The 27,234-nt window shown below is 36.4% G+C and overlaps 1 protein-coding gene and 1 long non-coding RNA gene across 2 annotated transcripts in view; one reads left to right on the top strand and one right to left on the bottom strand.

Annotated features, from left to right (window-relative positions):
* Nucleotides 1–672: 672 nt before the first annotated feature.
* LOC123519060 (obg-like ATPase 1) overlaps nucleotides 673–27,234 on the top strand; it is a 55,916-nt gene continuing 29,354 nt past the window's right edge. The window contains exons 1-7 of the mRNA XM_045280231.1: nucleotides 673–826; nucleotides 16,124–16,313; nucleotides 18,167–18,227; nucleotides 18,958–19,085; nucleotides 20,444–20,535; nucleotides 21,037–21,198; nucleotides 21,507–21,604. Coding sequence (XP_045136166.1) covers nucleotides 16,133–16,313; nucleotides 18,167–18,227; nucleotides 18,958–19,085; nucleotides 20,444–20,535; nucleotides 21,037–21,198; nucleotides 21,507–21,604 — 722 coding nt within the window. The 5' untranslated portion in view covers nucleotides 673–826; nucleotides 16,124–16,132. The remainder of the gene's footprint in view (nucleotides 827–16,123; nucleotides 16,314–18,166; nucleotides 18,228–18,957; nucleotides 19,086–20,443; nucleotides 20,536–21,036; nucleotides 21,199–21,506; nucleotides 21,605–27,234) is intronic.
* LOC123519061 lies at nucleotides 18,194–21,110 on the bottom strand. The gene is made up of 3 exons (XR_006678968.1): nucleotides 21,012–21,110; nucleotides 18,932–19,128; nucleotides 18,194–18,272 (listed from the first exon to the last, which is right to left on the bottom strand). It is a non-coding gene; the product is annotated as an uncharacterized LOC123519061 (long non-coding RNA).

Below are 27,234 nucleotides of genomic sequence, written 5' to 3' on the forward strand. Positions count from 1 at the left end.
GGCCTGTGCCAGCCACACATGGAGATGGAGTGGATGCTCATCGAGTATTTGTGAGCTCCGAGAGGGAGATTTGAACCTGTGCGCCCTTCACATCCTTCACTCCAAACCCATTCAATTGAACTTTCGGATTAGGTAGGTACTGGGGAACTAGGAAAGATGGAAGATACAAGAAACTGCCCTGTCTTTACCATTTCAATCAAAGAAATCTCATTTGTCAGAGAGAGAGAGAGAGAGAGAGAGAGAGAGAGAGAGAGAGAGAGAGAGAGAGAGATTAAGGAAATTCATGCCTTTCTCCGGTAGTGGATTAAGTACGTAGAATTAAAAGGCAGCGATACTGAGAGTATAGTTGTATGCTTTGCAGTATTTCATCTGTTATCTGTATCTATGTATTCATGAATTTATTGGTTGTTTAGTTTAGTTGATGTGACAATGACGTCATCGCTTTACCTAAACGGTGTAGATGTGATTATATTTCACTATTACATGTCTATTAAGCATATTTCTATGTATTTCGCCTAAAAATATTGAATTACTGACATATTCAAACGTAAAATAGCTATTTCTTTATAATTCATTCCCGTTCATAAATACTATAAGCTCGTAGCCCATTAAACTAGAGCTAGGGAAATGTTTTGCAATTTTTTCCTTCGTTTCCTGTTCAGGCATTCATATATTCGTGTTTATGTGTTTTTTGGTATATTTATTTACTGTTTTAAGTCAAAACTTTCAGTATTATGAAGTAAATTAATTTTGTAACCCTCCGTCCCTCCTCGTCCATGCGGGTTTGTTTTGGTCCGCGGCCGTCATCCTCCGCTGGAATTTAAAGGTAAATTGTGACATCACACACTTTTCCTCTTTAGTTGCCTTCACACTGCTGCTACCAGTGTTTTAGCTTCACATCTGAGGCCTACAGAGCTGTGTGGAGAGTGTAGATGACACAGTACAGTGCGTGGGTCACATTTCACCCTGCCGTGACAGCTGCTCGGCGTATTTTGGTTCACCACATAGTTCACTCGTATGGGAGCAAAAGTCTGCTTCCTGCTTGTAGTGGTGGGTGTTATGCAGGGTTGTGTGGTGGCAAAGGGCAGGGAAGATGGAGCATGTCATTTACTTCACCTACATCACTGTTTACCGGTCCAGGGCGAGCAAGGTACAAGGTAATCTCATTGGTTATGACTTAATAATGTGTTTCATGTAAGGCTGTAAGCATTCAAATAGCAAAATTTTTACAATAACATGAACAGCTCACTTCGGGATGAAATATATTTTTTTCTGATAGATTTCGACCTGTTTTGAGTGAATATGCACTTCGTTTCCATCACAAATCCGTAGTTTTTTTTTTTTTTTAATTCCCCTGTTCTTACGGAAACACGATTTTGCGGTAAAACGAACCAACTCTTTCTTGCTTATGTTACATTTCGACCTGTTTTATATTAATATGCACTTTCTTTTCAGTGCAAAACAGTTTTTTTTTTTTTTTCTTATCATCCCTCCTCCTACCCCCGTCTGTTGTGGATATAAGAGTTTCCGGTAAAACGAAGCATTTTTTTTTTCTGGTAAATTTTTACCTGTTTTCAATGAATATACACTAACTTAACCTAACCTAACCTAACTTAAACCTAAACTTACCTAAACCTAACCTTATTTAACCTAACCTAAACCTAACCTGACCTAACCCAACCTAACTGCAATAGGTAAAATATATATAGGAAGTCATTACCTTATTGGTGGGTCAGTCCTTCCTCGTCGCTGGAGACGTCACTGAGAGAAGGTGGCTGGGTAAATTTTTACAATAACATGAGCAGCTCATTTCGGTGCCACACCCAACACACGGTGACATCTTCCTAAGACTGATTCAATTATTACAAATCGAGCTGCTTCTCTCGCCACACGCTGAAATACAACACTATGATTGGCTGAATGAATATAAAAAAAAATTTTATTGGCTACTGGTTTCATGTTGAAACAAAAGAACCAATCACCGTCATAATGTATCGCGCTTGCACAGATAATATAACATATACACACACCAAACCAGTGTTCCTCAGTGCCGGCCTGTCCATGGCATATGGTGGTGCGTCGCCTCCTGCTATTGACACAGCAGTGAGTTTAATCTTGAAAAAAGTTGATAAATAACAATTTGCGACTGGTATGTATGGGTTCAAATTGATCAGAAGAACAAGGTCTTTAAGATGAGAAGGGTCACGAAAGCCAACTTGCTGTTCATGCTAAAGTAAAATAATACCTTCAAATACTTCTTACAGGTATTCAGTACAAGGATAAAAGATGCACAGTTGTCTATGGAATTTTGTCATGCTGTCCTTTGTTTCATTTAGCATTTTACATTGTGGCAGCTCCTTGTTTAGTTTACCTATTTACATTATTTACTTAGGTGAATTTAGGGGGTCTTCCTCACTGTTGTGGTGGTTCACTGCTGCTGCCAGTCTTAGAGTCAACCTTTAGGCGAGCCATCTAATCTGGCATAGAGTTTGAGACTGCCTTGAAGTAAGCTGTGTAGCCTGGGACATGTGGCTCATCTGGCAGTGTTTGCTGGAAGTTTTCCAGTTCCTTTCTGAATCTGGACACTGAGCAGCTCTCATCACAGCTTGTTTCCTATTAAAATGAAGCTATTTATGTGATTGTCATTACTGATATTTAACTTTATTTGGTTATTATGAAATTATACTTAATGCATTGGAAAGGATATATTGTCTAGATTCTTTCCAAATTTTCTGACATTATCTGTCTGTCCATTCAATTAAAATCAACAATTATGCTCAGATCTTCTTAACCAAAGATGGGGATCATTATCTGAAGAATTAGCTTCATAAGCCAGTAATTTGTAGCATAGCAACATTATTATTGCATAATGTTCCTCAGTCAAACTCAATGCTGTATTAACCAGTCACATCTTATCATTATATATACACATGTACTGTAACCATGCAACCAATAGCATGTGTGCCTGACTGTTGGAGACATGCACTCAACAAAAAGAAAAAGATATGAATTTTATTGGCTGACTTTAGTAGAAGCATAACTCCTGCATCCAATCACAGAAGTACCTGATTCAAAATGCTTTAGTTTCAGGGAAAAAAAGTTTTGTGGTGTACATGAAAGTGTATTGTTTTTTGTAGGATTTGCATTTGTAATGAGTTATTTGTAAATATTGCCAACACTTGCATCTTATGGTTTCACCATTCTACATAGCACCAATATATAAGATGCATGGGCTCATAAGACACACCCACTTTTGGCAGACATTGAAATGAAAAAAAAAAAGATAAATGAGCATGAAATGAAGGATTTCAGCTAATATTTGAAGACCCACATGCATTTTGATCTTTATAAAGACGGCGTCACACTAGCACTTTTCTGTCAACTTTTGTTGATGTTCGCCATTACACACAAGCTTGCCTCTGCCTCTGTTGTGTTTGTCAACTGTAAACAAACATGGCTGCCCCTTCACCTCCAGCAAGCCATTGCTATTTTTGGCCTCTAATGCTCTCTATGAAAAGCTCTTCAGACAGCTTTGTCCACTGATAAACAACAGAGCAGCTCATCTCTGCAAATTAGTACTGTACTTGGAGGTTCTGCCTTAGAGCATTGCAGTCCCAGAGAAATGCAAACAAACCTCTGAGCCATGTTTCATTGCTAGGCTAGAACAAAAATAAAATGTACATACAAATATATATACAGTAATCACCCGCGTATCCGGATCGCCACTATCCAGAGCTGCCCCCCAAGCATATTCAAACATACCGCGCGAGTGATCCCTCAATCCCGCTAGGCGGCAGCACTTAAGGCGGCGTCTTCAACAATTTCCATTGTTATTTTTACTGTTCCATCAACTTTTTCTGTCGTCTTGAGCCAGACAGAACACACCGTTTTCCTCTAGCGTCAATTTTTTTGTTAATTTAAGATCTATGGTTTCTAACTAACATTTTTATAATAAAATGTATTTTCTTGCTAATTGTAATGTTGCTATAATTTCAATTTAATAGAATCTTGATAAGTATATATATATATATATATATATATATATATATATATATATATATATATATATATATATATATACACACACACAGGCAACCCTCGCTTAACGAAGGGGTTACGTTCCTAAAAAACACTTCGTTAAGCGAATTTTCGTTAAGCGAACCGATTATAACAAGTTTAACCCCTGATTTGAACTTCCATTGAGAGTAAGCAAAGCGAGAGTGCATCATAGTACAGTAAAAGGTTTAATGAAAGTAAAAAAATTATGAAGTTAAACATTTAGGTAGTTTAATTGAAGTCATATAATAAACGCTAATGTATGTATGTACGTAACTTTATAATGTAGATGATCTTAACTTTTTGAAGGGAGGGAGAGTGAAACAGGAAAGACACTAACCAGCAACCTGTGGAATGTAAACAAAGTGCGCATCATGGTACCGCATACAAAACTTATGTACCACATTTCCACAAGGCTTTCCATTTTATCCATTGTAGAGTCACGAGTTCAGGTGGTTCTTTTAGCTTGCAAGGAAGATACGGTCTCACCAGCCTTCTTAATAGAGTCTGCTGACTTGAAAATAGTAGACAGTAGATGGAATCAAAATGGTGGCGAGCAATGTTATTAGTTTTCTGGCCTCTCTTGTCTGTGAATAATACCCAGCTTCACTTCGAGAGTAAGACACTTCCTGGTCTTCTTAGGAACGTTAGGCCACATTGCAGGGTGTTTTGGTGGTAAGTTGAACTAGGGAAGATGAGCTGCTGGTGACGCTGTTATGTTTTGACTGGGGAGTGAGTGGTGCGATGATCTTGATCTTGATGCTACAGGTGACACAGAATTTCTTCTGAGTCAGGCCTTTGTATCGGCAGTGCCTGTGTTGTCCACGAGAGGCTTGATCTTGATCTTTATTCTACAGGTGTCTCAGGATTTCTCCTGAGGCAGGCCTTAGTACCAGCAGCTCCTGGTGTATTCAAAAGCCTTTCAGCTTGCATGATACGGTGGGGCTTTCAAATTTGGAAAAAATTACCTGGATAAAACTTCGTTAAAGTGAGTTTGGTGTTTGTTAAACGAGCAGATGGTAGTAAAATGAAACCTTCGTTATAGCGAAATTTCGTTGTGTGAACCTTCGTTAAATGGGGGTTGCCTGTATATATATATATATATATATATATATATATATATATATATATATATATATATATATATATATATATATATATATATTTGTTTATTTATATTTTTTTGTTCCAGCCTAGCAGCAAAAAGTGGTTTAGTTGTTTGTTTACATTTCTCTGTGAGATGCTCCAAGGCAGAGCTTCCAAGTAGCAAATGGCCAAGATGAGCTGCTCTGTCATTTATGAGTGGACAAAGCTGTCTGAAGAGTTTCTCATAAAGAGCATTAAAGGCCAAAATTAGCAACGAAAAAATAGCAGCAGCTGGCTGGGGGTTGAAGGGGCAGCCATGTGTGTTTACAGTTGACAAACACGACAAAGAAAGTTGACAGAAAAGTACTAGTGTGACGCTGCCTTTACTGTTGTGTGTACATCTCACCACCCCTTGTACTGCTTATGTACCAATTTTGTTCCAGATTATACATTTAATGTGCTTTCATTCATTGTTTTCTTACCCATTTGCATTATTATTAATTTTTTTTTTTCTCTCTCTCTCTCTCTCTCTCAATTTATAAGGGGTTGGGAGAGGAAATTCCGCATATCCGCCAGGGCCTTGGCTGCTATAATCCGGATACGTGGGCGATTACTGTACATCAATTTACTAAGATTTTATTAAGTTGGAATTATAGCATCATTCTAATTAACAAGGAAATAAATTTAATTATGAAAGTGTTGATTAAAAACCATAGATCTTAATTTAACTAAAAATTGATGCTAGAGGAAAACAGTGTGTTTCATCTGACTCAAGATGATGAAAAGAGTTGACGGAACAGTAAAAAGACGACAGAAATCGCCAACAAGAATGGAAAAAGTGCTAGTGTGACGCTGCCTTTAGATCCCAATGTTTTACATTTAATTTGCTAGTAGGCTACACACCAATCCTGCTGTGACTTGCAAGATGTAAACATATACCTGGTGTATGGCATTGGCAGTGACTGTGAGAGAGTCAGAGACGACAGGGCTAATATTTTTTTTTTTTTATTTATTTATCTTTTTTACATGTATGCCTGGTAAGAATATTAAAAGACAGGTGCAATTTTAATTGTATGAAAGAGTAATGGCATCACGCTAAAGAACGCAGCAAAGCTTCCCTGTGTCAAGATCACCGACACTGACTGCGTTTGTTTTGGTTCATACAATGTGTGGTGCATGGACTTGGCAAATTCTTTCTGACTAGTGACATTCCATTTGAATTACCAACAAGTATGACCTGTTATATATTGTTACTTTGAAAGAAAAAGTTGTTTTGTGGTGTAGTACCAATCATCCCTTTGTTTACATCTGCAAAGATGTCTGGAGTTTGATTTTTGAGCCTCTGTTGCCACCAACAGCTGTTTTAATACTGAACATTGGTCTCATGTGATTCAGAATAATTTCCTGAGACATATCTTAAGAGAAAAGGTCTGTCTTAAGAGCCATCAAATACAGTATGTAGATTTGTCTTCCTTTCATTTTGAGTGACTAAGAAAAAAGCTCCACATGAAATTATTTCTACATTTTCATGAGATATTTTGCATTAGCATGATGTTGGGAGATGCCTGCATCATTATAAGGTGTGCACTACTTAAAACACAGAGGATAGTTGCCATTTGGCTCTTGTATGCTGGCTGCCATCATCAAATGGGTACTGATATACTTGGCCATCGATATAATAGACCCTCATTTGATGGATTTCAGATTTAACCCTTATACCTCATGAAGTATGATCATGGCTTTTTATATTAGACCCCATCAAGCACGATCTTGGTGCTTTTCAAATACTGTGCTCATTTTATGCTGCACAGTTTTTTTTTTTATGTTTGAGGCTATCTTTTTTTTTTTTTTTATTTATTTTATTTTTTACCATGTGGACTATTCATGGGAGTTTATGGGCTAAAGGAGATACTTTTTGGGGTACCTCCTATCTCAAACCTCCTATCTCAAAGCCCACCCGCTAGGAAACCGTTGCCCCGAATGAGGAAGCCCAACCTACACTCGGACCGTGGACAGGATTCGAACCCGTGCACTTGAAGACCCCTCGGATCCCAAAGCACGCATGGTTCCACTGTACCACGGCGGCCCCCCCTGTCATATATCAGTGCCTGTCATTAGCCCATTGTATTCAAGATGCTGGATACTTAGCCAATCATGTATCAGGTTTTACAAAGATATTTTTGTGTAGGTGTGAGGGTGCCAAGCTTGAGCTTAGTGATTATGCTATGTCAGTGTGCTGTATTTTATCATTTCCTTGGATAAGTAAGTAGTTCACAAACAAATTATGGTGCATGACAAAATTGGGAATGTTATTTTTATCTCATTGTTGGCTTAGATAAGAGTGCATGGTGCTGGCTTCATGGGGTTGGATGAGGAGGAGGAGGTCAGGCTTGTTGTTTCTGACTGTGAAGAAGTTGAATTTTCATTATGTTACAATTTGCTTACTTCCCTGATTTATTTTCCATAATGAATGCAATATATTAAAAGAAAACTTCTTATCTATGAAGTGGTATGTGATTCATAAGCTTTGTTGATGTTTTTTTTTTTTTTTTTTTTTTTTTTTTTTTTTTTTTTTGCAAAGAATTGAAGGAAATAAAAGAATACCTTTTTTTTAATTTACCTTGCTCTAAAATTATTTTACCTTTGTTTGATTTTTCATGCATATACAAGTTACATTTGTTCAGTAATGACTACTCAAGACCACAAAATAATGGTCAAATAATCAGTAATGGACATTCTGTTCATTAATGGGTAGATTTGTCTGGTGTGACACAAGCTTTAGAAATATCATAACCCAAAAAAACATATAAAATCTTGTTGAAGTATATTAGAAAATAACATAATGTATACTACTACATAGTACATATGTCATAAAATCATTAAAGAAAAAAATTATTTCAAGCTCAAATGGAGGCAAGTATAGAGGCTGACTTAATATCTATTGACATGGTTGTACCACATATACGTACCTCTGGGAACCTATGTATATACATATATCTTTTAATAGAGAGGTGTCAAGACATTTGTCCCAGGCTTTTGACCAGTTCTTTCAAATCTTTTATGGAAGCTGCAATTCCAGTGGGCCTTTTTTTCCTTATATTTTTATTTTGCCCTTGTTATTTCTCCCTCTTACATAAAAAAAAAAAAAATTATCATTGCTGCTTTAATTCTGGTGTTCGTTTTGTTCAAAGATGTCTCCCAAACAAGGAAAGCGTTTAACTTATTATATTACGGTATAGTATATATATACAGGACCTGGTTAGGTTACAAAATTCATTTTTTGTATGCCATTATTTATTGAATGTAGGTATTTTCAAACAACAGACTTTTCAAGTAACAGACTAAACATTTTCCCCCCCTTTTAATCCGTTAAATCAAGACCTGAATGTAGTTACTTTACACATATGATTTAGGTGTTCATAACAGTAATGCAGAGTCGAACATAGTGGTGAAGAGTTACCTATTGGGGTTTCATTTTCTCTCATGACTTCATTTATATAATCATTACTTGCAATGACTATATATGACTTATACAGCCAGTGCCAAAAGTCACATGCCATTACTTGTGATGAATTATCAAGTAACATATGTCTATGGTCACTGTACTGAGAGGAAAATGTGATTTCAGATGTTCCACAAGGAAGTGTTCCAAGCCTTTTGCTTTTTTTTTGTCTTGTACACCCATGATATGTGGTTTGGTGTTGACAACCAGCATGTTGCATATCATGATGATGATACTTTTATTGAAGTTATTCCATCTCCAACCATGACATATATTTGGTCTCTGATTCACTTTAACAGGAAGGTTGCTAAGATTAGTGTCTGGGATATGAAATTAAATCCTAATAATACACAGTGTATGATTGTCAGTAGATCTTGGACCTTAAATCCCCTCTCATCATGACCTCTTCATTGATAATGTAACAGGGAAACTTGTTTTACTTCCGTGGAACAAAGCTGTGAACAAGGACTGCTACTTGAGTTCCTTACAGAACACCTTGTGTTTTCAGTGCTCATGAGTAATCCCATGTCACCTGTGGTTCTCTCAATGACCCTTGACATCACTGTTACAACTGCATTTTCTAAATAGCTTTTCTCACCAGCAAGACATCTACGTACTATGATTACCATAATTTTGGTGGTGCTCCTCTCTGTGTCACTCTGTAAGGCTTCCCTTACTAGATCAGCAACAAAGAGAATACCTACACTGTCTAATGCTCTAAGTAGCATCTTTTGATAAGTTTTATGTCATTCAATACATATAACCTTTCTAGTTGAATCATTTCTGAGCTGGAGAAGTTGTGAAGTAGCTATCTTAGCAGTAGGAGTGTGTCATAAGCCACCAAGTCAGTGTGGATGAGTGTCTGGGAATGGATTAATCCACTTTGCATTGATACTTATAGAGAAAATAGCTTTGGTTTTCAAATATTTTGGATTTCAAACCGCATTCAGGAACAAATTGAGTTCGAAAACAGAGGTTCCACTGCATACATAAAATATGATCAAGAAGGCAATGCCAAGAGGAAAAATAAGTGTTATATATCATGTAGTAGTTAAAGCTAACAGACCACTGAAACATTAGGCTTCAACTATCTCAACTGTGTTTACATAAGCTGTTGCTGATTACCAGTTTGCTTCATGGAAGAAACCAGACAAATATCTCCATGTGCAAGAAATTATTGGTTGCCTTGATATTACTTCAATGCTGTTTTAGTCATATATATCAAAAGCAAAGGAAACTTGGTAGAAATTGGTGGGCACTTCATTTTGGTGTCACTACATGCAGAAAAAAATTTTTACCTAGTACAGTTGAATTATATTATATGTATACACTATAATGACATGTGGTATGTTGGTAAACAAAGCTAAAGTTCTAAAATTTCATTCTCATTTCAGTGTCCATCATTTACGTTACATTTTCTTATACGTTGAAGTAGACTGGCCTTCACCTTACAGTAGACTTTCATAATCATGAGAGTGTGTTGTTACACTTGCTTCTTTGCCGCCTGAGGAACATCTGGTGCGCTGAATCTTAATTATACTTTAGTACCACATACATTTTTCATAATGTTCATGTAATTGTGTATGTATTTGTGTCTTTTTAACCGTTTTTTAAGCATAATTATAAGATGCTAATTTAATAAGTTCATTTGGGTTCAGCTTTGAATATATGTGTACATGTATTTATTACCAAGTTTATTAATGTAGACTTATTATATATATATATATATATATATATATATATATATATATATATATATATATATATATATATATATATATATATATATATATATATATATATATATATATATATATATATATATATATATATATATATATATATATATATATATATATATATATATATATATATATATATATATATATATATATATATATATATATATATATATATATATATATATATATATATATATATATATATATATATATATATATATATATATATATATATATATATATATATATATATATATATATATATATATATATATATATATATATATATATATATATATATATATATATATATATATATATATATATATATATATATATATATATATATATATATATATATATATATATATATATATATATATATATATATATATATATATATATATATATATATATATATATATATATATATATATATATATATATATATATATATATATATATATATATATATATATATATATATATATATATATATATATATATATACATATACATGTATATGTATGTACATATATATACAGTATACAACACTTGGTACCATGCCCTGCAAGTTTAATTAATTTCTCGACTGAGCTCATATCTCAATTTGCTTGTAACTCAAATCAGTTTTCCCAATTGAAATTAGTTGAAATGCCATTAATTTGTTCTACCCACCCTTAACACTTTTTTACATGCATTTAGGTAAGAAAAAAAATATTCAAAAAACAAATATTGTATAAAATCATGATAAAACATTAAAAAAAGGAAAAATCAGTTAATGAACTGGTTTTATGAAGTATATTCACCTCTTAGATGAGACAACATGGACAAAAGGAAGATGCTAGAGGACGTGGAGGGTGGAGGAGGTAGGTGCCAGGCAGAGGAGATGGGAGGAGTTTGTATTAACATAAATTCTCTTACTTAATCACTGAATTTAACTTACTCATTGCATTGATAATGCTACACTTTACTGCTAAACTTGGTTACTACAATTTCCTTTTTCCTTCAAACCTCACTAATTTTTTTCTCTAATATCATATTTAATTTAGTGGACATCATCTGCTTTCTCTTCTCACCACTGTCCTTTGCACTCACTTGCTTAGGACTCATGATCAGACTAAGTAACAGCACAAAATACTTGCACAGCAAGAGAAATCCTTCCTCACCCCCAAAAAAAAAAAAAAAAAAAAAAAAAAAAAACATGAATTGAACTTATCAGTCAGAATGCTAAGCATTCACTGTGCCAACTAATAATAATGACATACCTGGAGTTAGCTCATAAGACAAATTTGGCTCACAAGTCATAGCAAAATATTGAACAAGCAATGGTTTATATCACAGATTACTTGTAACTCAAGGTTCTACTGTTTATATTTTAGATTAGATTAGGTGTCACTTCCTAAACCATTACATAAGTTGTGAGAAAAACAAAAACTCTTATTAAAGTCACGAGATCAAATAATGTTATTGATTCTGAAGGAATACTGCTTATTTTGAGAGCAAATGTATTGCTATAACAAAAATTAATTAAGTTATGGTTGATGGAGTAAGCCAAACTTTGAGCACCACTTCTAATAATGACACCTAATTTGTTTATTACCTATACTGTAAACATGGATACTTGCATGAGAAAAATGAAAGCTACTAAAGTAACTGAGGTTGCCAGGTATGCTGGCTTGTTCACAATCTGTATGTTGCTGCAGCCAGAGCTGTTATAGAAAGTGATGGATGTTTTTGAGATTGTACATAAAGGGAAAAAGTAGAAGATAAGTGTTGACAAGAGCAAGACTATGTTTTTTGAAAGAGTAAGGAAGGAAGGAGGTACTGTAATTAATTTTATTATTGTAATTATTGATCGTGAGTGCAAAGTATGGAAGAGCTGGCAGCATCTTGTTAGGAAGATATTGGAGACTAAGACATGGTATACAGCATATATAACATAACTGTAAAGTGAGGGGTAGGGTAGGCAAGGTACTTTATTTCCTAACATTTTGGCTACAAAATTATCTTAGAGAAAGAAGAGACAAATGAAAGTGGTTTTTTTTTTTTTTTTTTTTTTTTTTTTTTTTTTCAATTTTTTTATGTATACATTGACAACACAGCCCACAGGTCCTTTTTTTCCTCCATGTAAGGGAGAACTACCAAGGGCAAAAAATTGAATACATATTAGAAAAAAAAGGCTCACTTGAATTGTAGTCTCCATAAGAGAATCAAAAGTCAAAATTCAGGGATGAATGTCTCAACACCTCTGTCTTAAAAGAAAGTTAATGGAATGAGTTGTGATTGGCAGAGGCCAGACAAAGTTAGCTTGGCTGCAGCCTGTGACAAACATATGAATCCTTCCCTGTTACTGGTGGAGTTACTAGAAAGACGTAGGCAGACTTCACCAGTTTTCGTGTTATTTTCGTAAGATTGATGTGCACCTCAACCGAGTTTGATGCCTTGTGTTGTCTTAGGTCGTATTTATCCACAAATGCGATTAAATACAGTGGTGCCTCGCGATAATGGACCTCACAGTAACAGATTTCACTCAATAACGAACTCGACTAACCTAACCAAACCAATTTTTTGGAGACCATTATGGCAGCTTTCTTTTTTCCCCACAAATCTATAGTTCCTGAGTGGCCGTGCAGATGGATACACATACAGTGGAGACTTAATACTCCAACATCGTAATAGTTGAACTTTTCAATATTTGAACGCAAAAGTTCAATTTAATACTCAAAAGAATACTCAATAGTCGAACATCCACACACGTGATTGTAAACCCCCTTCCATTAGTTGTGCTGCCGCGTTCATCAGAATAACATTCTTGTGTGTTCTGTCTGTAGTTTTTCATTTATAAACTTACATTAACACCAAAAGCTTATTAGTGGTGAAAATATCTGTTAATTTAATGGCTGCACATAAAGCTCTGGCCTTTCCCCCTACCCCTGCAGCCACCAATGTCCCATTCTGATACTGGTTTTACTGGCAATACTGATAAAACAGTATATCGGGATGCATCCTTAGTTCTGCCTCAGTCTTGGAAAAGCAACATTCTTCTGCATTCTGTAGTTTTTTATTTACAAACTTATTATGGGACCAAATAGGCTTATTAGTGGTGAAAATAAGGAATCTAGTGAAAGTGCAAGTGTTAGTGAGCACAGTGATCACACAAGGAGAAAAATTACAAAGACACTTTCATGGATGGTGACTCGTCCTCCAGCGACCTCCCTTCTCCCCTCATCATCTACGTTATCCATCACCAGCCTTCACTTGCAGTATGTACAAATCAAATTATGAAAAAAAAACTTGCATTGAAATATCTATAAAATTGAGGTTTTGCTAAGATTAGAATGAATTACCTGATTTATTAGGTATCAATAGTTAAGGTTGATACCTGAACAGCCATTTAGAACTAATTAGGTTATTGAGTCTCCAACTGCTTACTCTGTATAAGGGCCTTATCCGTCCCTGTATGGAGTACTCTTCGCATGTTTGGGGGGGTTCCAGTCACACAGCTTTGCTTGATAGGGTGGAATCAAAAGCTCTTCGTCTCATCAACTCCCCTCCTCTGGCTAACTGTCTTCAGTCTCTTTCTCACCGCCGAAATGTTGCATCCCTTTCTATATTTTATCGCTATTTTCATGGTAACTGTTCTACTGATCTTGCTAACTGCATGCCTCCCCTCCTCCTGCGGCCATGCTGCACAAGGCTTTCTTCCTCTCATCCCTATTCTGTCCAACTCTCTAATGCAAGAGTTAACCAGTACGCTCAATCATTCATCCTTTTCACTGGTAAACTCTGGAACTCCCTCCCTGCATCTGTATTTCTGAATTCCTACAACTTGTCTTCTTTTAAGAGGGAGGTATCGAGGCATTTGCTCCCCTAATTCTGGCTGACGGTTTTGGCACTTTTTGTACTCTTTGGAGAGCCAGCGCTTAAGTGGGCTTTTTTCTAACTTTCTTTTTTTTTTTTTTTTGCCCTTGGCTGGCCCTCTTCCCTACGTAAAACAAGTCAAAAAAAGCATGCTAGATACCATTGTAACTAGTTCTCTTCATCTACAATTTACAAAACTTGTAATTAGGTGGAGAGTGATGACTGCTTGCCTTTGATTATTACTAGAGTGACACTTGTGGTGATTTGTGGTCCTGGGCTGGTTGAAGCCACAGCCTGCTGGAATGAAATGCTACTTATGCATTTCTGTTTCAATGTTGTTAGGCAAACAAGGATAATGATACTGCCAGACAGAGAGAGAGATAGAGAGAAAGAGAGAACGCAGCAGCTGACAAAGGTACAGATGACAAACAAATGCAAACTTAAACTCTCCAATCACTTGATTTTTGTCTTTGGAGGTCTGCAATTTCATTTCTTTTTTTCTTTTGACTGAGGATAATTTAGTATGAAGTGGATTAGCTTTTCTTCATGTAAATGACATAATGATCAAAGTATTTCATCAGTGAGTCAGTGGTGAAAGCGATTACACTCTCTCTCTCTCTCTCTCTCTCTCTCTCTCTCTCTCTCTCTCTCTCTCTCTCTCTCTCTCTCTCTCTCTCTCTCTCACCAAAAAGCATCTATTTATTTTGCAGATTACTGCTTTATTTTGTCTGTGAGGGTGGCTATATGATGAGTTTGTAGCAGGGCAATTTATATAGAGAATAGATGGAGAGAAAGAAAGAAAAGAGACAGATGGTAAGGAAGTGGAGCAGCATTAAAGAAAGAAGGCAAGCCTGTGACCTATGGGGAGATGGCAGTAGTGTAGAGGTAGTTCACTCCATCTTTGACGATACCTTGTCTTTATTCATTCCTTTGTCACCTCAGCAATGTCCTTTAGGCAGTCATTAAAAGGATGCCACTGAACCTCATGGGAATCAGCCATTACACCAAATGGGAAGCTATATCTTTAATTCATGTGTTATTGCTTAGATAAATTTTCTTTACTATACTTTCCTTAAATAATAATAAACTTTTATTTTAACTTTGAGTGTAGAATAAGACGGATTAAATTATGAAATAAAAACATTTTCTCATTATTCAAAGAAAATGAATTACTGAAAAAAGGGAAATGGGATGTTTAAGGATCTCACAGACAAACCACTCTCAGTAATGGACAATTCACAGTAATGGACAACCTGTCATCCCCGAAGTGTCCGTTATCGCAAGGCACTATTGTATTTATCGCCAAGTTATTGATGATCCATTCTTGCTGATAAGGTTTCTGTTGTCAATTTATTGGTTGTCATGATAATTTTTGCTGACACCCACATCTATAATGACAGTATCACTAAGTAATTTTTTTTTTTTTTTTTTTTCTCTCTCTTTTATGTGTCAATGATGAGAAAGAATGTTGTACTATTGGAGCCAATCCTTGCCTTCAGATTTAAAGATAATGATTAGGATTTTCTTCCATTTGAATAACACTGGAATAATGTTGATTAGTGTTTTCTTGATAAGATTAGCTACTGTGGCATACCTTGATGTTAAATGCTTTTGTTTATCTTTTAACTTTTTGCTGTATATGTTTAAATGTTATCATGGAATTGATGAGAATATATTATCCCATTTGACTTGATTATGTTTGATTCTACCTTTTGTGCTTTTTGTATTGTATCAAAATATTCCTGCTTTGATTTTGTGGTGTATGAACCACAAACATCATTGTAGCTAACTATAAGTAAAAATGCTACTAAAAAAGAGATTTACCAGAAAATGTTGGAAAACAAAATTTATTAAATAAGTATTTGCATTTCAGTAGTCAGACATGCCACCCAAAAAAGCAGTGGTGCCTGAGCCAAAGCCCCTGATTGGCCGTGTGGGGACCAACCTCAAAGTGGGCATCGTGGGTCTGCCCAATGTGGGGAAGTCAACCTTCTTCAATGTGCTCACCAAGTCCTCAGCTCAGGCTGAGAACTTCCCCTTCTGCACCATTGACCCCAATGAAAATAAGTATCCAGTGATTGTAAGGATATCTTTTAGTCACATTTGTGTACATTTATTACCATTATCATAGAGATCATTAAATGATCTCAATGATAATGGCTGCAACAAATTTTGTTGCAGCATTCCTCCATTGTATTTTATTTTATCTTTTAATTTTTTTATTTACAATATCTGTGTATGGAATTATTTCTATTTTTCAAATGTATGCACTTTTTAGATGACCTTACAGTTTCCACATTGTCCACTTTAGCTACTATCACTGTGGCAAATGGCAATCATCTTCATAGTCCTCATACCAGAAGTGAACAATCAACCTTATGTTCCTTAATATCCTATACATATTTCCAGATATCTTGTTTTATTGGCTTTGTTGATGTGCTATCCTACATCATTACTTCTAAAGCTTTTTCTATTTTTGTGATATTATGTACATGTATTGTTTTCCAGTATATATGTCTATGTAGGATCTTATTTTTCCTCATTTCCATGACATGATTATTACTTGTGTTAAAGCATATTTCTTATCTTATTCATTTTTCTTATTTGAATTATCCTACACATTTTCACAGTCCCTGTGGCTTCTCTTCCCTGACAATTTTGTATAATCTGCAAGGAAAATATTGTAACTGTTCACTCCTTGAGGCATATAATTTAAGTACTATATAAGAAACATCATTGGTGTCAAGACTGGTCCTTGTGGTACTCCATTTTGTCACTTCCCTCCTCTCTAATTTTTCATCTATTACTGCTGGTTGCATTATCTACCCCATCAGGTTCTCTTCACCCAGTTCTTAATAATTCTCTTCAGTCTTCTTGTATCTTCAATCTCAATTTTAGTTCCTTGCATGGAATATTATCAAATACCTTTTATGTGTATACAATCATCTTCCCGTGTGTGTGTGTGTGTGTGTGTGTGTGTGTGTGTGTGTGTGTGTGTGTGTGTGTGTGTTATTTGATAAATGCTTTGAATGCAGTTCTTCAGCAAATACTTTTACTTGTTAACATACATCTGAAGACCATATATAGTGATCCTATAGGGATGTTACTTTCAGTATGGTTTTAAATAGATTTTTTTTTCTGAATCAGTGTAATTAGTAAACTAGAAAATGTATATTCATCATATTAAATACATAGTTCATATGGAATCACCCTTATAGATAATGAGCATAAAAGTAGAAATTCATTGTGCTGTAGATGTGAAGGTCACTATAATTATGGACTGTCTTTAGGATCTAGGCCTGCTTTGTCTGGGCCTGTAATCAGTGTGACAGTAGGCATCAATTTGCAGAATGTATATGTGATGTCCTTGTGGGCAAGCCAGATGCTGCTCCCTGTGGCATGTCACATTGTTATTTAGTTCCCTGTATGTTCCTTTGGTGACCAGTGTGGCTGAGGATGTGGTGTGAGAGAGTTGGTGTGACTTGTGGTTTCCAAATACTAGTGGTGATAAATGTGGTGGCAAAAACTTTGTGGAAATCCATATAGCTATTTATATTTGTTGCCATGCATATATGTGTAATATTTTATCATAAGCACCATGTGAGATCAGTGCCATCTACATGGCATACATTATTGTGATATCATGAATATCACATGATTTTACCAGAAAATACAAGTAATGTTAACACTTCCCTCTCATAATGAATGTGGCAAATGACTGACATATTGTTTATGTTTTGTTATATTTCTTTGTTAGTCATTAAATAAGTTGTTTTATATACAAGACATGAATCACACACACACACACACACACACACACACACACACACACACACACACACACACACACACACACACACACACACACACACACAGTACTATGATAGATGATTTTAACAGTCTGTTCCCTTTGCACGTAGGGTTCCCGTGCCTGATGCAAGGTTCACCTACCTGGTTGACTTCCACAAGCCAGCCAGGTAATTCTGCTTGTGTGCTGTGTTCCCAGAGTCATCTACTGTTACCTGAAGTGTTAGAAGTGATATATTGTGTGATTATTGAGTTTTGTTGTAGGGAAAGAGTGAGAAGAATTGGGAGGATCTTTACATACATGTATTATGCTTCATGGGTAGTAACAAGTATAGAACAAAATAATTAGTAGTCTTTCGCTTAAGTGAGATCTAGAAGTGATGGATTATTATTTCTCATTTTCATCATTTGTTTAAATATTTAATAGTAAACACAATAGCTATGTATACATTGTATACTCATGAATTTTGTGTTTTCGTTTTTGTATATTCCTTTGTGAGTGTAGTATCCATGTTATCATCTACATTAGATATAGAAAAGAACCATCATTAAAATATTATAACTATATTTTTTTTCATATTATTTGATTACTTATTAAAATGATAATGTATCTTATTAGTAGAAATAGTTCCTAGAAATAAATAGCATTTTTTTTTTCTAGTGATTATAATATTAGTATTAGTAATTTAAAATGTCTTATTAGTGATCTTGCTTTTTCATATGATTGCCTAACTCATATATAGTACTTTCACTAAGTAGGAATAGGTCTTTTTTGCTCTATAGAAATTATGCTAACTGAACAAAAGATTGTTCCTAAATATTTACTCAAGTTGCTAAAGATATCATATAATACATAGGTAAACCATATGCTTACTCAGTACTTAATATTTTGTCCTGCAGCAAAGTTCCTGCTTTCCTGAACGTGACGGACATCGCTGGCCTGGTGAAGGGTGCTGCTGAGGGTCAGGGTCTTGGGAATGCCTTCTTGTCCCACATCAAGGCCTGTGATGCCCTCTTCCACCTCACTCGTAAGGCTGCCTCTTGAAACAATGGCTCTCTCATATTCATTGGCTGCAAGAATTATGTTTTATTGCTAGAACTTTTTCTATTAATCTGCATTCATGAATGTGCAGTTTTCTTACACCCAAAATGAAAAATTAATTTTAATTATGAGCTCCAGTTTTTGTGCTTGAGCTACTGTATGTTGATTTATAAAGGTATTTGTTAAATAGCATTTCTTTAGATTTACAAGAAGAGGTGTAGTTCTGAGCCATCCTTGTTATTAAAGGATAATTTATCTGTTTAATACTTAAGTGATAGGAAAGTCACACCACTATAATGCATTCATAAAAAAATCATTCTAAACTGGCCATCAGGTGTGTATTTCTTATTGTAAGTTAATTGTTTAAAATGCTATTTCCCAATATTCCTTATCTGTTCACAGACTCTGTGAACTATTAACTCAAATCATAAGTAACATTATATGAGATGTTCTTCAATGATTTTCATGTTGGGCTTCCCTTTCCATCTGTGTTTGACTTACGTTTCCAAGAATTCTTGTGGAGTGGCTGGAATGGAAAGCTTGCTTGTATTCTGTCCTTGTACTATCTCCTTGGATTTGTATGTTCTTACATATTTCATTTTCCTCTTGTCCCTTTTCTTCCATGCACTCTAACACTTGGAACTCTATTTTTAAAGATTGGCTCTCCTTTTTGGCAACCATTGCTTTCAGTGTATTCAATCTTTTTTGTTGTCTTCGTGTTTGGTAAAATTACACAAACTGGTGCATGCAACCTTGTAGAGACAGATATCAAAAGTAACAGTTAACAACACTCAGCAGGGAGCAGAATGAGTGCAAAGGTACATGTCTAATCCAGTGAAATATTGCATATTGAAAGTGTACCCAAGATATATTGATCCTTTGAACAGATATACTTTATTTGTCTGTGAATGTTGTCTTTGAAGCATGCATATATGTATGTGCATGCTACTTATTTGTATACCCTTACTGGTAGAGGGCAACCAAAATAAGAGCTCACACACACACACACACACACACACACACACACACACACACACACACACACACACACACACACACACACACACACACACACACACACACACACACACACACACACACACACACACACACACACACACACACGCACGCACGCACGCACACATGTAATTTTCTTGTAATTTTGTTAATCTTGCATTATATATATTTACATCTCTATATATATCAAATTATTATTTTTTCACCATATATTAGCCAGTTCTTCATATTTATCTTATAGTATGCAATCTTCATCTTTATGTAAAATATTCCAATTGTCTCATCCTTGATCTTAAATGTTAATACTCTGCTCTCTCTCTCTGCAAGGTGCATTTGATGATGATGATGTCACTCACGTGGAGGGCGACGTCAACCCCGTGCGGGATCTGGAGATTATCCTGGATGAGCTTCGGCTGAAGGTGAGCCTGGACTGTGGGATTTGGGGAGCAAGAGTGGCTGGGCTCATTAAGTCAGTCTGTTGATCATTCAACAACAGTTCTCTTTTCCTTCAATTCACAGTTGTCTTTTCTTTCCTTTGGTTCATGCATCTTTATTTTATTCTGATCAAATAATGTTAGTGTATTAGTTATTTAGCATCTAATGAATCTTCCTCATCTTTGCTTCATAATTACCTTGCGTCCATTTTTTTCACTTTATTAATGAAGTGAAAGATTACAGAACTAATTTTTTTTCTTGTAGAAAGTAAAAGATAAGTGTAATGTACAGTACCTACAGATACAGTTATCAACAGAGAAAGTTGAATAATTTTTTACCATCATTTGAATAGGGAATGCTATTGATATCACCAACACATTCATTGTTATTGTTAGTTTCCATGCTTTAACCCCACATTTAGATTATTTGCAAGATTGTGCTTACAAAAATTTCTTCTGACCTTTTGTTTCTGTTTTGTTGATCAGGATATTGAGTACATTGAGACTGTGTATGAGAAGATGTTCAAGCTGGTGGAGCGTGGTGGGGACAAGAAGCTCAAGCCAGAGTATGATTGTATCTGTAAGATAAGGAATCTGCTGATAGAGGAGAAGAAGCAGGTGCGATTTGCTGACTGGGACATCAAGGAGGTGAGTGTTGCTCCTTACATTCCATGAAGAAGGCATCAGGAGTTATCAAAGCGGCAGTTTAGACTATATTTAATGATTCTATTGTAGAAATGTAGTGTGTGATAGGGAAAGGTAAGCCATGCTTCATGCCTTTTGTTTCACTGACATAAACAAAGTTATATTGTGATCCTACATATCAAAAGTGCTTTTTATTTATTGATCTTGCTTATTTATTTTTTTATTTATATTTTATTTATTTTGTATATTTTATTCTGTATTTTATTTATTAATTTCCTTTTTTATTTAATTATTTTTCTCACAACTTTCAGATTGAGATTCTGAATAAGCATCTTCTCATCACCAGTAAACCCATGATCTACCTTGTTAACATGTCAGAGAAAGACTACATCAGGAAAAAGAACAAGTGGTAAGTATCAACAAAAGTATTTGTTACATTTTGTATGCTTCATACACTGCCTCTTAAACAAAAAAGTGCATTACACACAGTTAATTAGGCAGGTGAGTATCCTTCACTCTTACTCTTGGAATCTATGCTTAAATCTTATGGAAAGAGTAATATTTAACATTTTTTCTAAGATTGTATTTTGATGTATATGCATGGTATTTACTGAAGGAGGTTTGAACTTCCATTTTCTCTTTCTTTACTTAAATGTACTTTTCCTGGTTTTCTATATTAACTGGTGTTGGTTTAAATATTCTCCTTCAGAACATTGAAATACTACATATATATAACACTCAGATCCTTGTTTTTATAATTCCATTTTGTCCTATAGTTAAGATGGAATTATGAAGACATGAAAAGAAAAGCATTACATGGTTACTGGAAAGATGGTTTGTTGAAACAGATCACTGTATGTCTCACTTGTACTATTTGTTTGCATTGTACCAAAGGAGATGGAGAACAGGACTTGATAATCCATGCTAAGAATAATGTGGCAGAACTGAAAAGACTTCAGTAAAGTTTTCAAAAAAAATTACTGATGACTTTTTGTCTTTTTTTGGAGGGAAGGATGAAAGAATGAGAAATGAATAGAGATCACATATGTGTGCCACACCTCGGTTATTTTATTACCCACTTGGAAAACTTTACCTGAGAGAAGTGTGAGGTACAAGAATAAGATACTTCTTGATGGGTGACGATTTTCCTTTTATTATGAAAAACTATTGCATTATATAAAGGAGAATTATAGGATATCTGTATTGTACTCTACCTTCACATTGACTAAAATATCCATGTTAGTTAACAGATATTACCTTGTAGGCACTAAATATTTTACTGCTTCTTACTCAAGTTTGCACCCTAAGAAATAATGAAAAGCAGGAAATTCAAGCATATCTTTCTCATTCAAACTTATATAACCTTGTAACATTATATTTGAATTTTTGAGTATGCAGTCACAAATACTACCATGAAGAACAACACAACAACAGAGAGTAATCTTCTATCCTTAACTGAACATTTCCAGCTTCCCTGTAATGCTACTTTCATTTATTACTGCCATCGAAAACTTACTATTTCACCCACCACAGAAACCACAACAGAGAGCACTGACATACCTACTCTACTGTTTTAGCCTATTGCCGTCATCTAGGTGGCTTCTCGCAATAGTCTGCATTGGTCGAACATACTTAATGACATATTGGAGCATAAAGACTAGGTTTTGCCCGTTCAGCTAGACTTGCCCCATTCCTCCTGGTCCCAGTACAAGTATCCGGTCATTCCCTCTGCTCAGGTTCTTGACATTGCTTATTTGAAATCCTCAGACACTTAGAGAAGTTTTGTGGGACTACTGAAAAAAAGCATGTAACTGTATTTTGTGCATGAGTAACCCAGAGAGAGAGAGGGAGAAAGAGCGAGAGCTAGTTGATTTTCTTGTAGCATGTGGATTTGTTAGGTGTTAGAGAGTCAGCTTTGAAGTAAGATTTATTAGTTGAGACTATATTGCAGTATGTATCATCAGTTGAGGTGGCTCTCTCTCTCTCTCTCTCTCTCTCTCTCTCTCTCTCTCTCTCTCTCTCTCTCTCTCTCTCTCTCTTCTCTCTCTCTCTCTCTCTCTCTCTCTCTCTCTCACACTCACACACACACACACACACACACACACACACACACACACACACACACACACACACACACACACACACACACACACACACACACACACACAAGCACTGCCTTTAGTGTTCTCAGTGGAAGAATGCCGTGCAATAATTATTTGTCTTATCACAATCGTACAAGTTCCCGGAAACCACTTTTTAGGCGCTTTAGTGTCCGTGGCCTCGAGCTGTGCTGGTGGTACAATTGGCCTCGAATTTATGATTTCGCTCTGCCTGCTGCTGCTGATGATGATGGTGGTGGTGGTGGTCGTGGTGGTGGTTGTTAGCTTAGTCCTTTCTGTTGAGATTAACTTTTTTTTTTTTTATACATAAATTTCATGGGTTTTTTTTTATTATTCTATTTGAGATGAATTGTTTTTCTTTACATAATTTTCACCGTTTTTGTCATTCTGTTTAGCGTATGCAGTGTTGATTTACATAGAGAATGGGAGAGTAAAGAACACTATCTCCGTTGGCCCTTACGAGGCTGTTTGTGGTATCCTGCACTATTTTAGAGAGAGAGAGAGAGAGAGTTCCAGGGACAAGGGAGTAATTAGCTTAGGTTGTTAGTCATGTGGACGAGGATGGCTTTTGGTGGCAGCCGCAGGAGGAGGAGGAGGAGGAGGAGTGGAAGAAGAGGTGTGGGGGGGGGGAGAGGGGAGTCCTTGTTGATTAGCCGAGGGGCAAGGTGGGCGGAGTCAGCGATGGGCGGGGATTGGTCAGGTTGTGGCCAGCGACAATTCTTGATGACAGACACGCAACCCCCTTCCCTTCCCCACGCACTCTTTCTCTTCTCTTGGTCTCTCCCTCCCTCTCTCCCTCCCAGTCTCTCTCTCTTCCTCAGTCAGTCCAGCCTTCATTTTGTTTACGACTGCTCTTCCTCGGTAGTTGTCACCTGAGTAATGGCGGCCACGGGGACATTCCTCAGCTCCCCCCTTCCCTCACTTCCTTTCTCTCTCCTCTCTCCTCTTCCTGTCCCTTCCTCCCATTTTGCCGCAATAAGACCAGGAGAAAGTAATTGGACTTAAATTGTACATAATTTTTCGCATTTAAACCGGACCTGGTAACTAGATAGCGACCGGCTGCTGGGATAATTGGGATGTGCTGTGTCGCCCCGTATCCTTCAGCAGCCCTTGTCCCGCCCCGCCCCGCCCCGCCCTGATGTTCTTATGGCAGCAGATACCACACCTGTCGCCTCAACTTGACAGCTGAGCACCCTTGGCTGTGAGGGATGCGCTGCTCAGTGTTACCCAAGGCTTGCTACGAAGTTGTAATGTAAATATAACAAATTGAGTGATAGGTGGCGCAGCGCTATAACCAAGACTATTATTAATATATTAAGTTCTGGTGTAAATGTAACGAATTGCGCCTATGTTTTTGACCGGGAATGATGCTTAGGGTTGAGATTGATGTGGTAGTATTATTTATCGCTCTGCTCTCATTAGAATGTTTTTTTTTTAATGCTACAGAATTAAAGGGTTCTCACTGGCGTTAGTTCCTGTTGGTGATATGGAACCCTTGCAAAGGCTAAGACTGTCACAACAGCCTTAGAATTAATAATAGAAAACATCATGGAAGTTCTTAGTTATCTTTGACGTTTCCCATTGGTGATGTAGAACCCAGTCATGAAAACATCGTGGAGGTTCCCAATTAAATTTCACTCACGCCTGTTCAATGGAAGAGTTAGCGTGGCATGTTGAGGAATACGGTCGTGGCTCTTGGAACTGTGTAGGAATAGGAAGAGATCACATGCATTAGAAAAGAGCAGGCCTATTCAGAAGTGATTGGATGATTACAAGATTTAGGTCAATTTGCGACTGAAATTGCAAGTCGCTAGAAGTATCGGCTGAGCCCTTGTAGTCGGGTTACGTTCACACTTGGCGACTGGGAAGTATCGGTTGGTTGGCGAGAAGTGAACGTCAACAAGCAGCTACCCAACAAAATGTCTTCCTCCGGTGACGATCAAATTAAATCATCACAAGTATTCAGTCCTCACCTCCAACATCACCCTGCATAGAGGGAAACGATTCTTGGAGAGTGGCAGCGATCTCATCGAACGATTTTCGTAAGCTTTTTTATTTTATTTTATTTTATTTTATTTTATTTTATTTTATTTATTTATTTATTTATTTTTTTTTTCTCTCCATAAACTCCAACATCTTCTCTACATCTGGACACCACATTTTCAAACCTTTCTCCGTGATGTCACAATGTAAACAAAGGCGCAAATCGACTGAAGAAGACCAACATGTCGGTCTTGTTTTGCAAGTTTTTTTTTTTTTCAGTCGCTAGGCACCTATATTCTGTCGGAAACTACGGATTTGGAATTTCAGTTACAAATTGACACGTGTGGACCCGCCTTAACAAGAGGTTGGAGAGGATTGAAAGAAGCGGCTTTCTCTCTCTCTCTCTCTCTCTCTCTCTCTCTCTCTCTCTCTCTCTCTCTCTCTCTCTCTCTCTCTCTCTCTCTCTCTCTCTCTCTCTCTCTCTCTCTCTCTCTCTCTCTCTCTCTCTCTCTCTCTCTCTCTCTCTCTCTCTCTCTCTCTCTCTCTCTCTCTCTCTCCAGGGAAATGAGAGGTTGATTATGATATGAATAGGGGCACAGGGCAAATGGTGTGGAGATGTCTACTGCATGGCCGTCACTGCTCACCGCTTATGTTGTTCCTTATATATAGTAAAATTTTATCTTGCAGTCAGTTGCTCAGCTCAGACCACAGGTGAGCAGCGTCACTCTAATTTTTGTGACATGTTGGAAGGACTGCTTGAGTCTGCAACATTTCGTTAACCACTGCACTTGATATCGGTTCAGTTTTGGAAAGTGCCGCTGTGGAAGAAAATCTCATTTCCTAGTTTTATTCACATTTACGTATTGTAGTATGACTCTAAGAATTTTTTATTCCAAAGCATATTCCGCCTTGGAGTGTAGGAGCTGGAGACTTGTAATCTTGAGGCCTGAAGGCAGTCGTGGCGGTGATGTGATGATGGGTCTGATGGTGGCCTTGATTCCAAGTCAAGTCGAAGCACACTGCATGGAGTCTGATAGCCGTGGAGCCGCGTTGTGTCATCATATATATATATATATATATATATATATATATATATATATATATATATATATATATATATATATATATATATATATACCATGAATAGAGAAACATTGCTATCGGAAAGGTTGAAATCTGCTTTAGTTTATTTTGATATGTTGTTGTTTATTATAGCTTGAATCTCAATCACTATCTACATTGACAGTGATATATTTTTATTGTAAGAAATGCCACGAAAAGTTATCAGCAGTTTTGTGGTCGTATTGGAGTCAGTCAGCATTTGCTACCTACTGTATATGAATTTATCACGTGTGTCCTCTATTGTCTTCTGAAAAAATTAAGTCGCTAGATGCACCAACAGCACACAGGACAAGTCACCGTGCAGCACAGAGGCGTGTTGGAGAGGAAGAGGATGGCATGGTGGAGGGTTGACGGGTTGATAGAATAGTGTGGGATCAAGAAAATAAAAATCCCGTTCATCCTCCCACGATGGAGTCAGGTTGCTTATATATATGGCAATTGTGCAAACACCGTGGCCAGGTTTGTGAGCAGCTTAATGGCGGTCACCTGTGAGCGGCGATTCCTTTAACTATGAACACCCTGATAAGTATATGGATTTTTACTCTTTTGGCAGAACACTGAAACAGTGCGGTGTCTTATCCCAGTTTTTTGATACGTTAAAGGGTGTTCCTGGGGCATCATAGAGCATTTGCATGGCTCACCTAATCGTTTAACAAAAACTGCACAGTTAATAAGAAAAGCACACTATAAGAACCCAGCTAATTCTACCCGTGGTCCATTGAATCCATATTAGGGAGCGCAACGTGTCATAATACGGACAGTGGTGTATTATTCTTCCTTCTTGTGCCGGGGCCGCATTCTCAGACCTTGCGGG

This window comes from Portunus trituberculatus, chromosome 44 (assembly GCF_017591435.1).
Source record: "Portunus trituberculatus isolate SZX2019 chromosome 44, ASM1759143v1, whole genome shotgun sequence".
In the NCBI taxonomy this organism is placed as follows: domain Eukaryota; kingdom Metazoa; phylum Arthropoda; class Malacostraca; order Decapoda; family Portunidae; genus Portunus; species Portunus trituberculatus.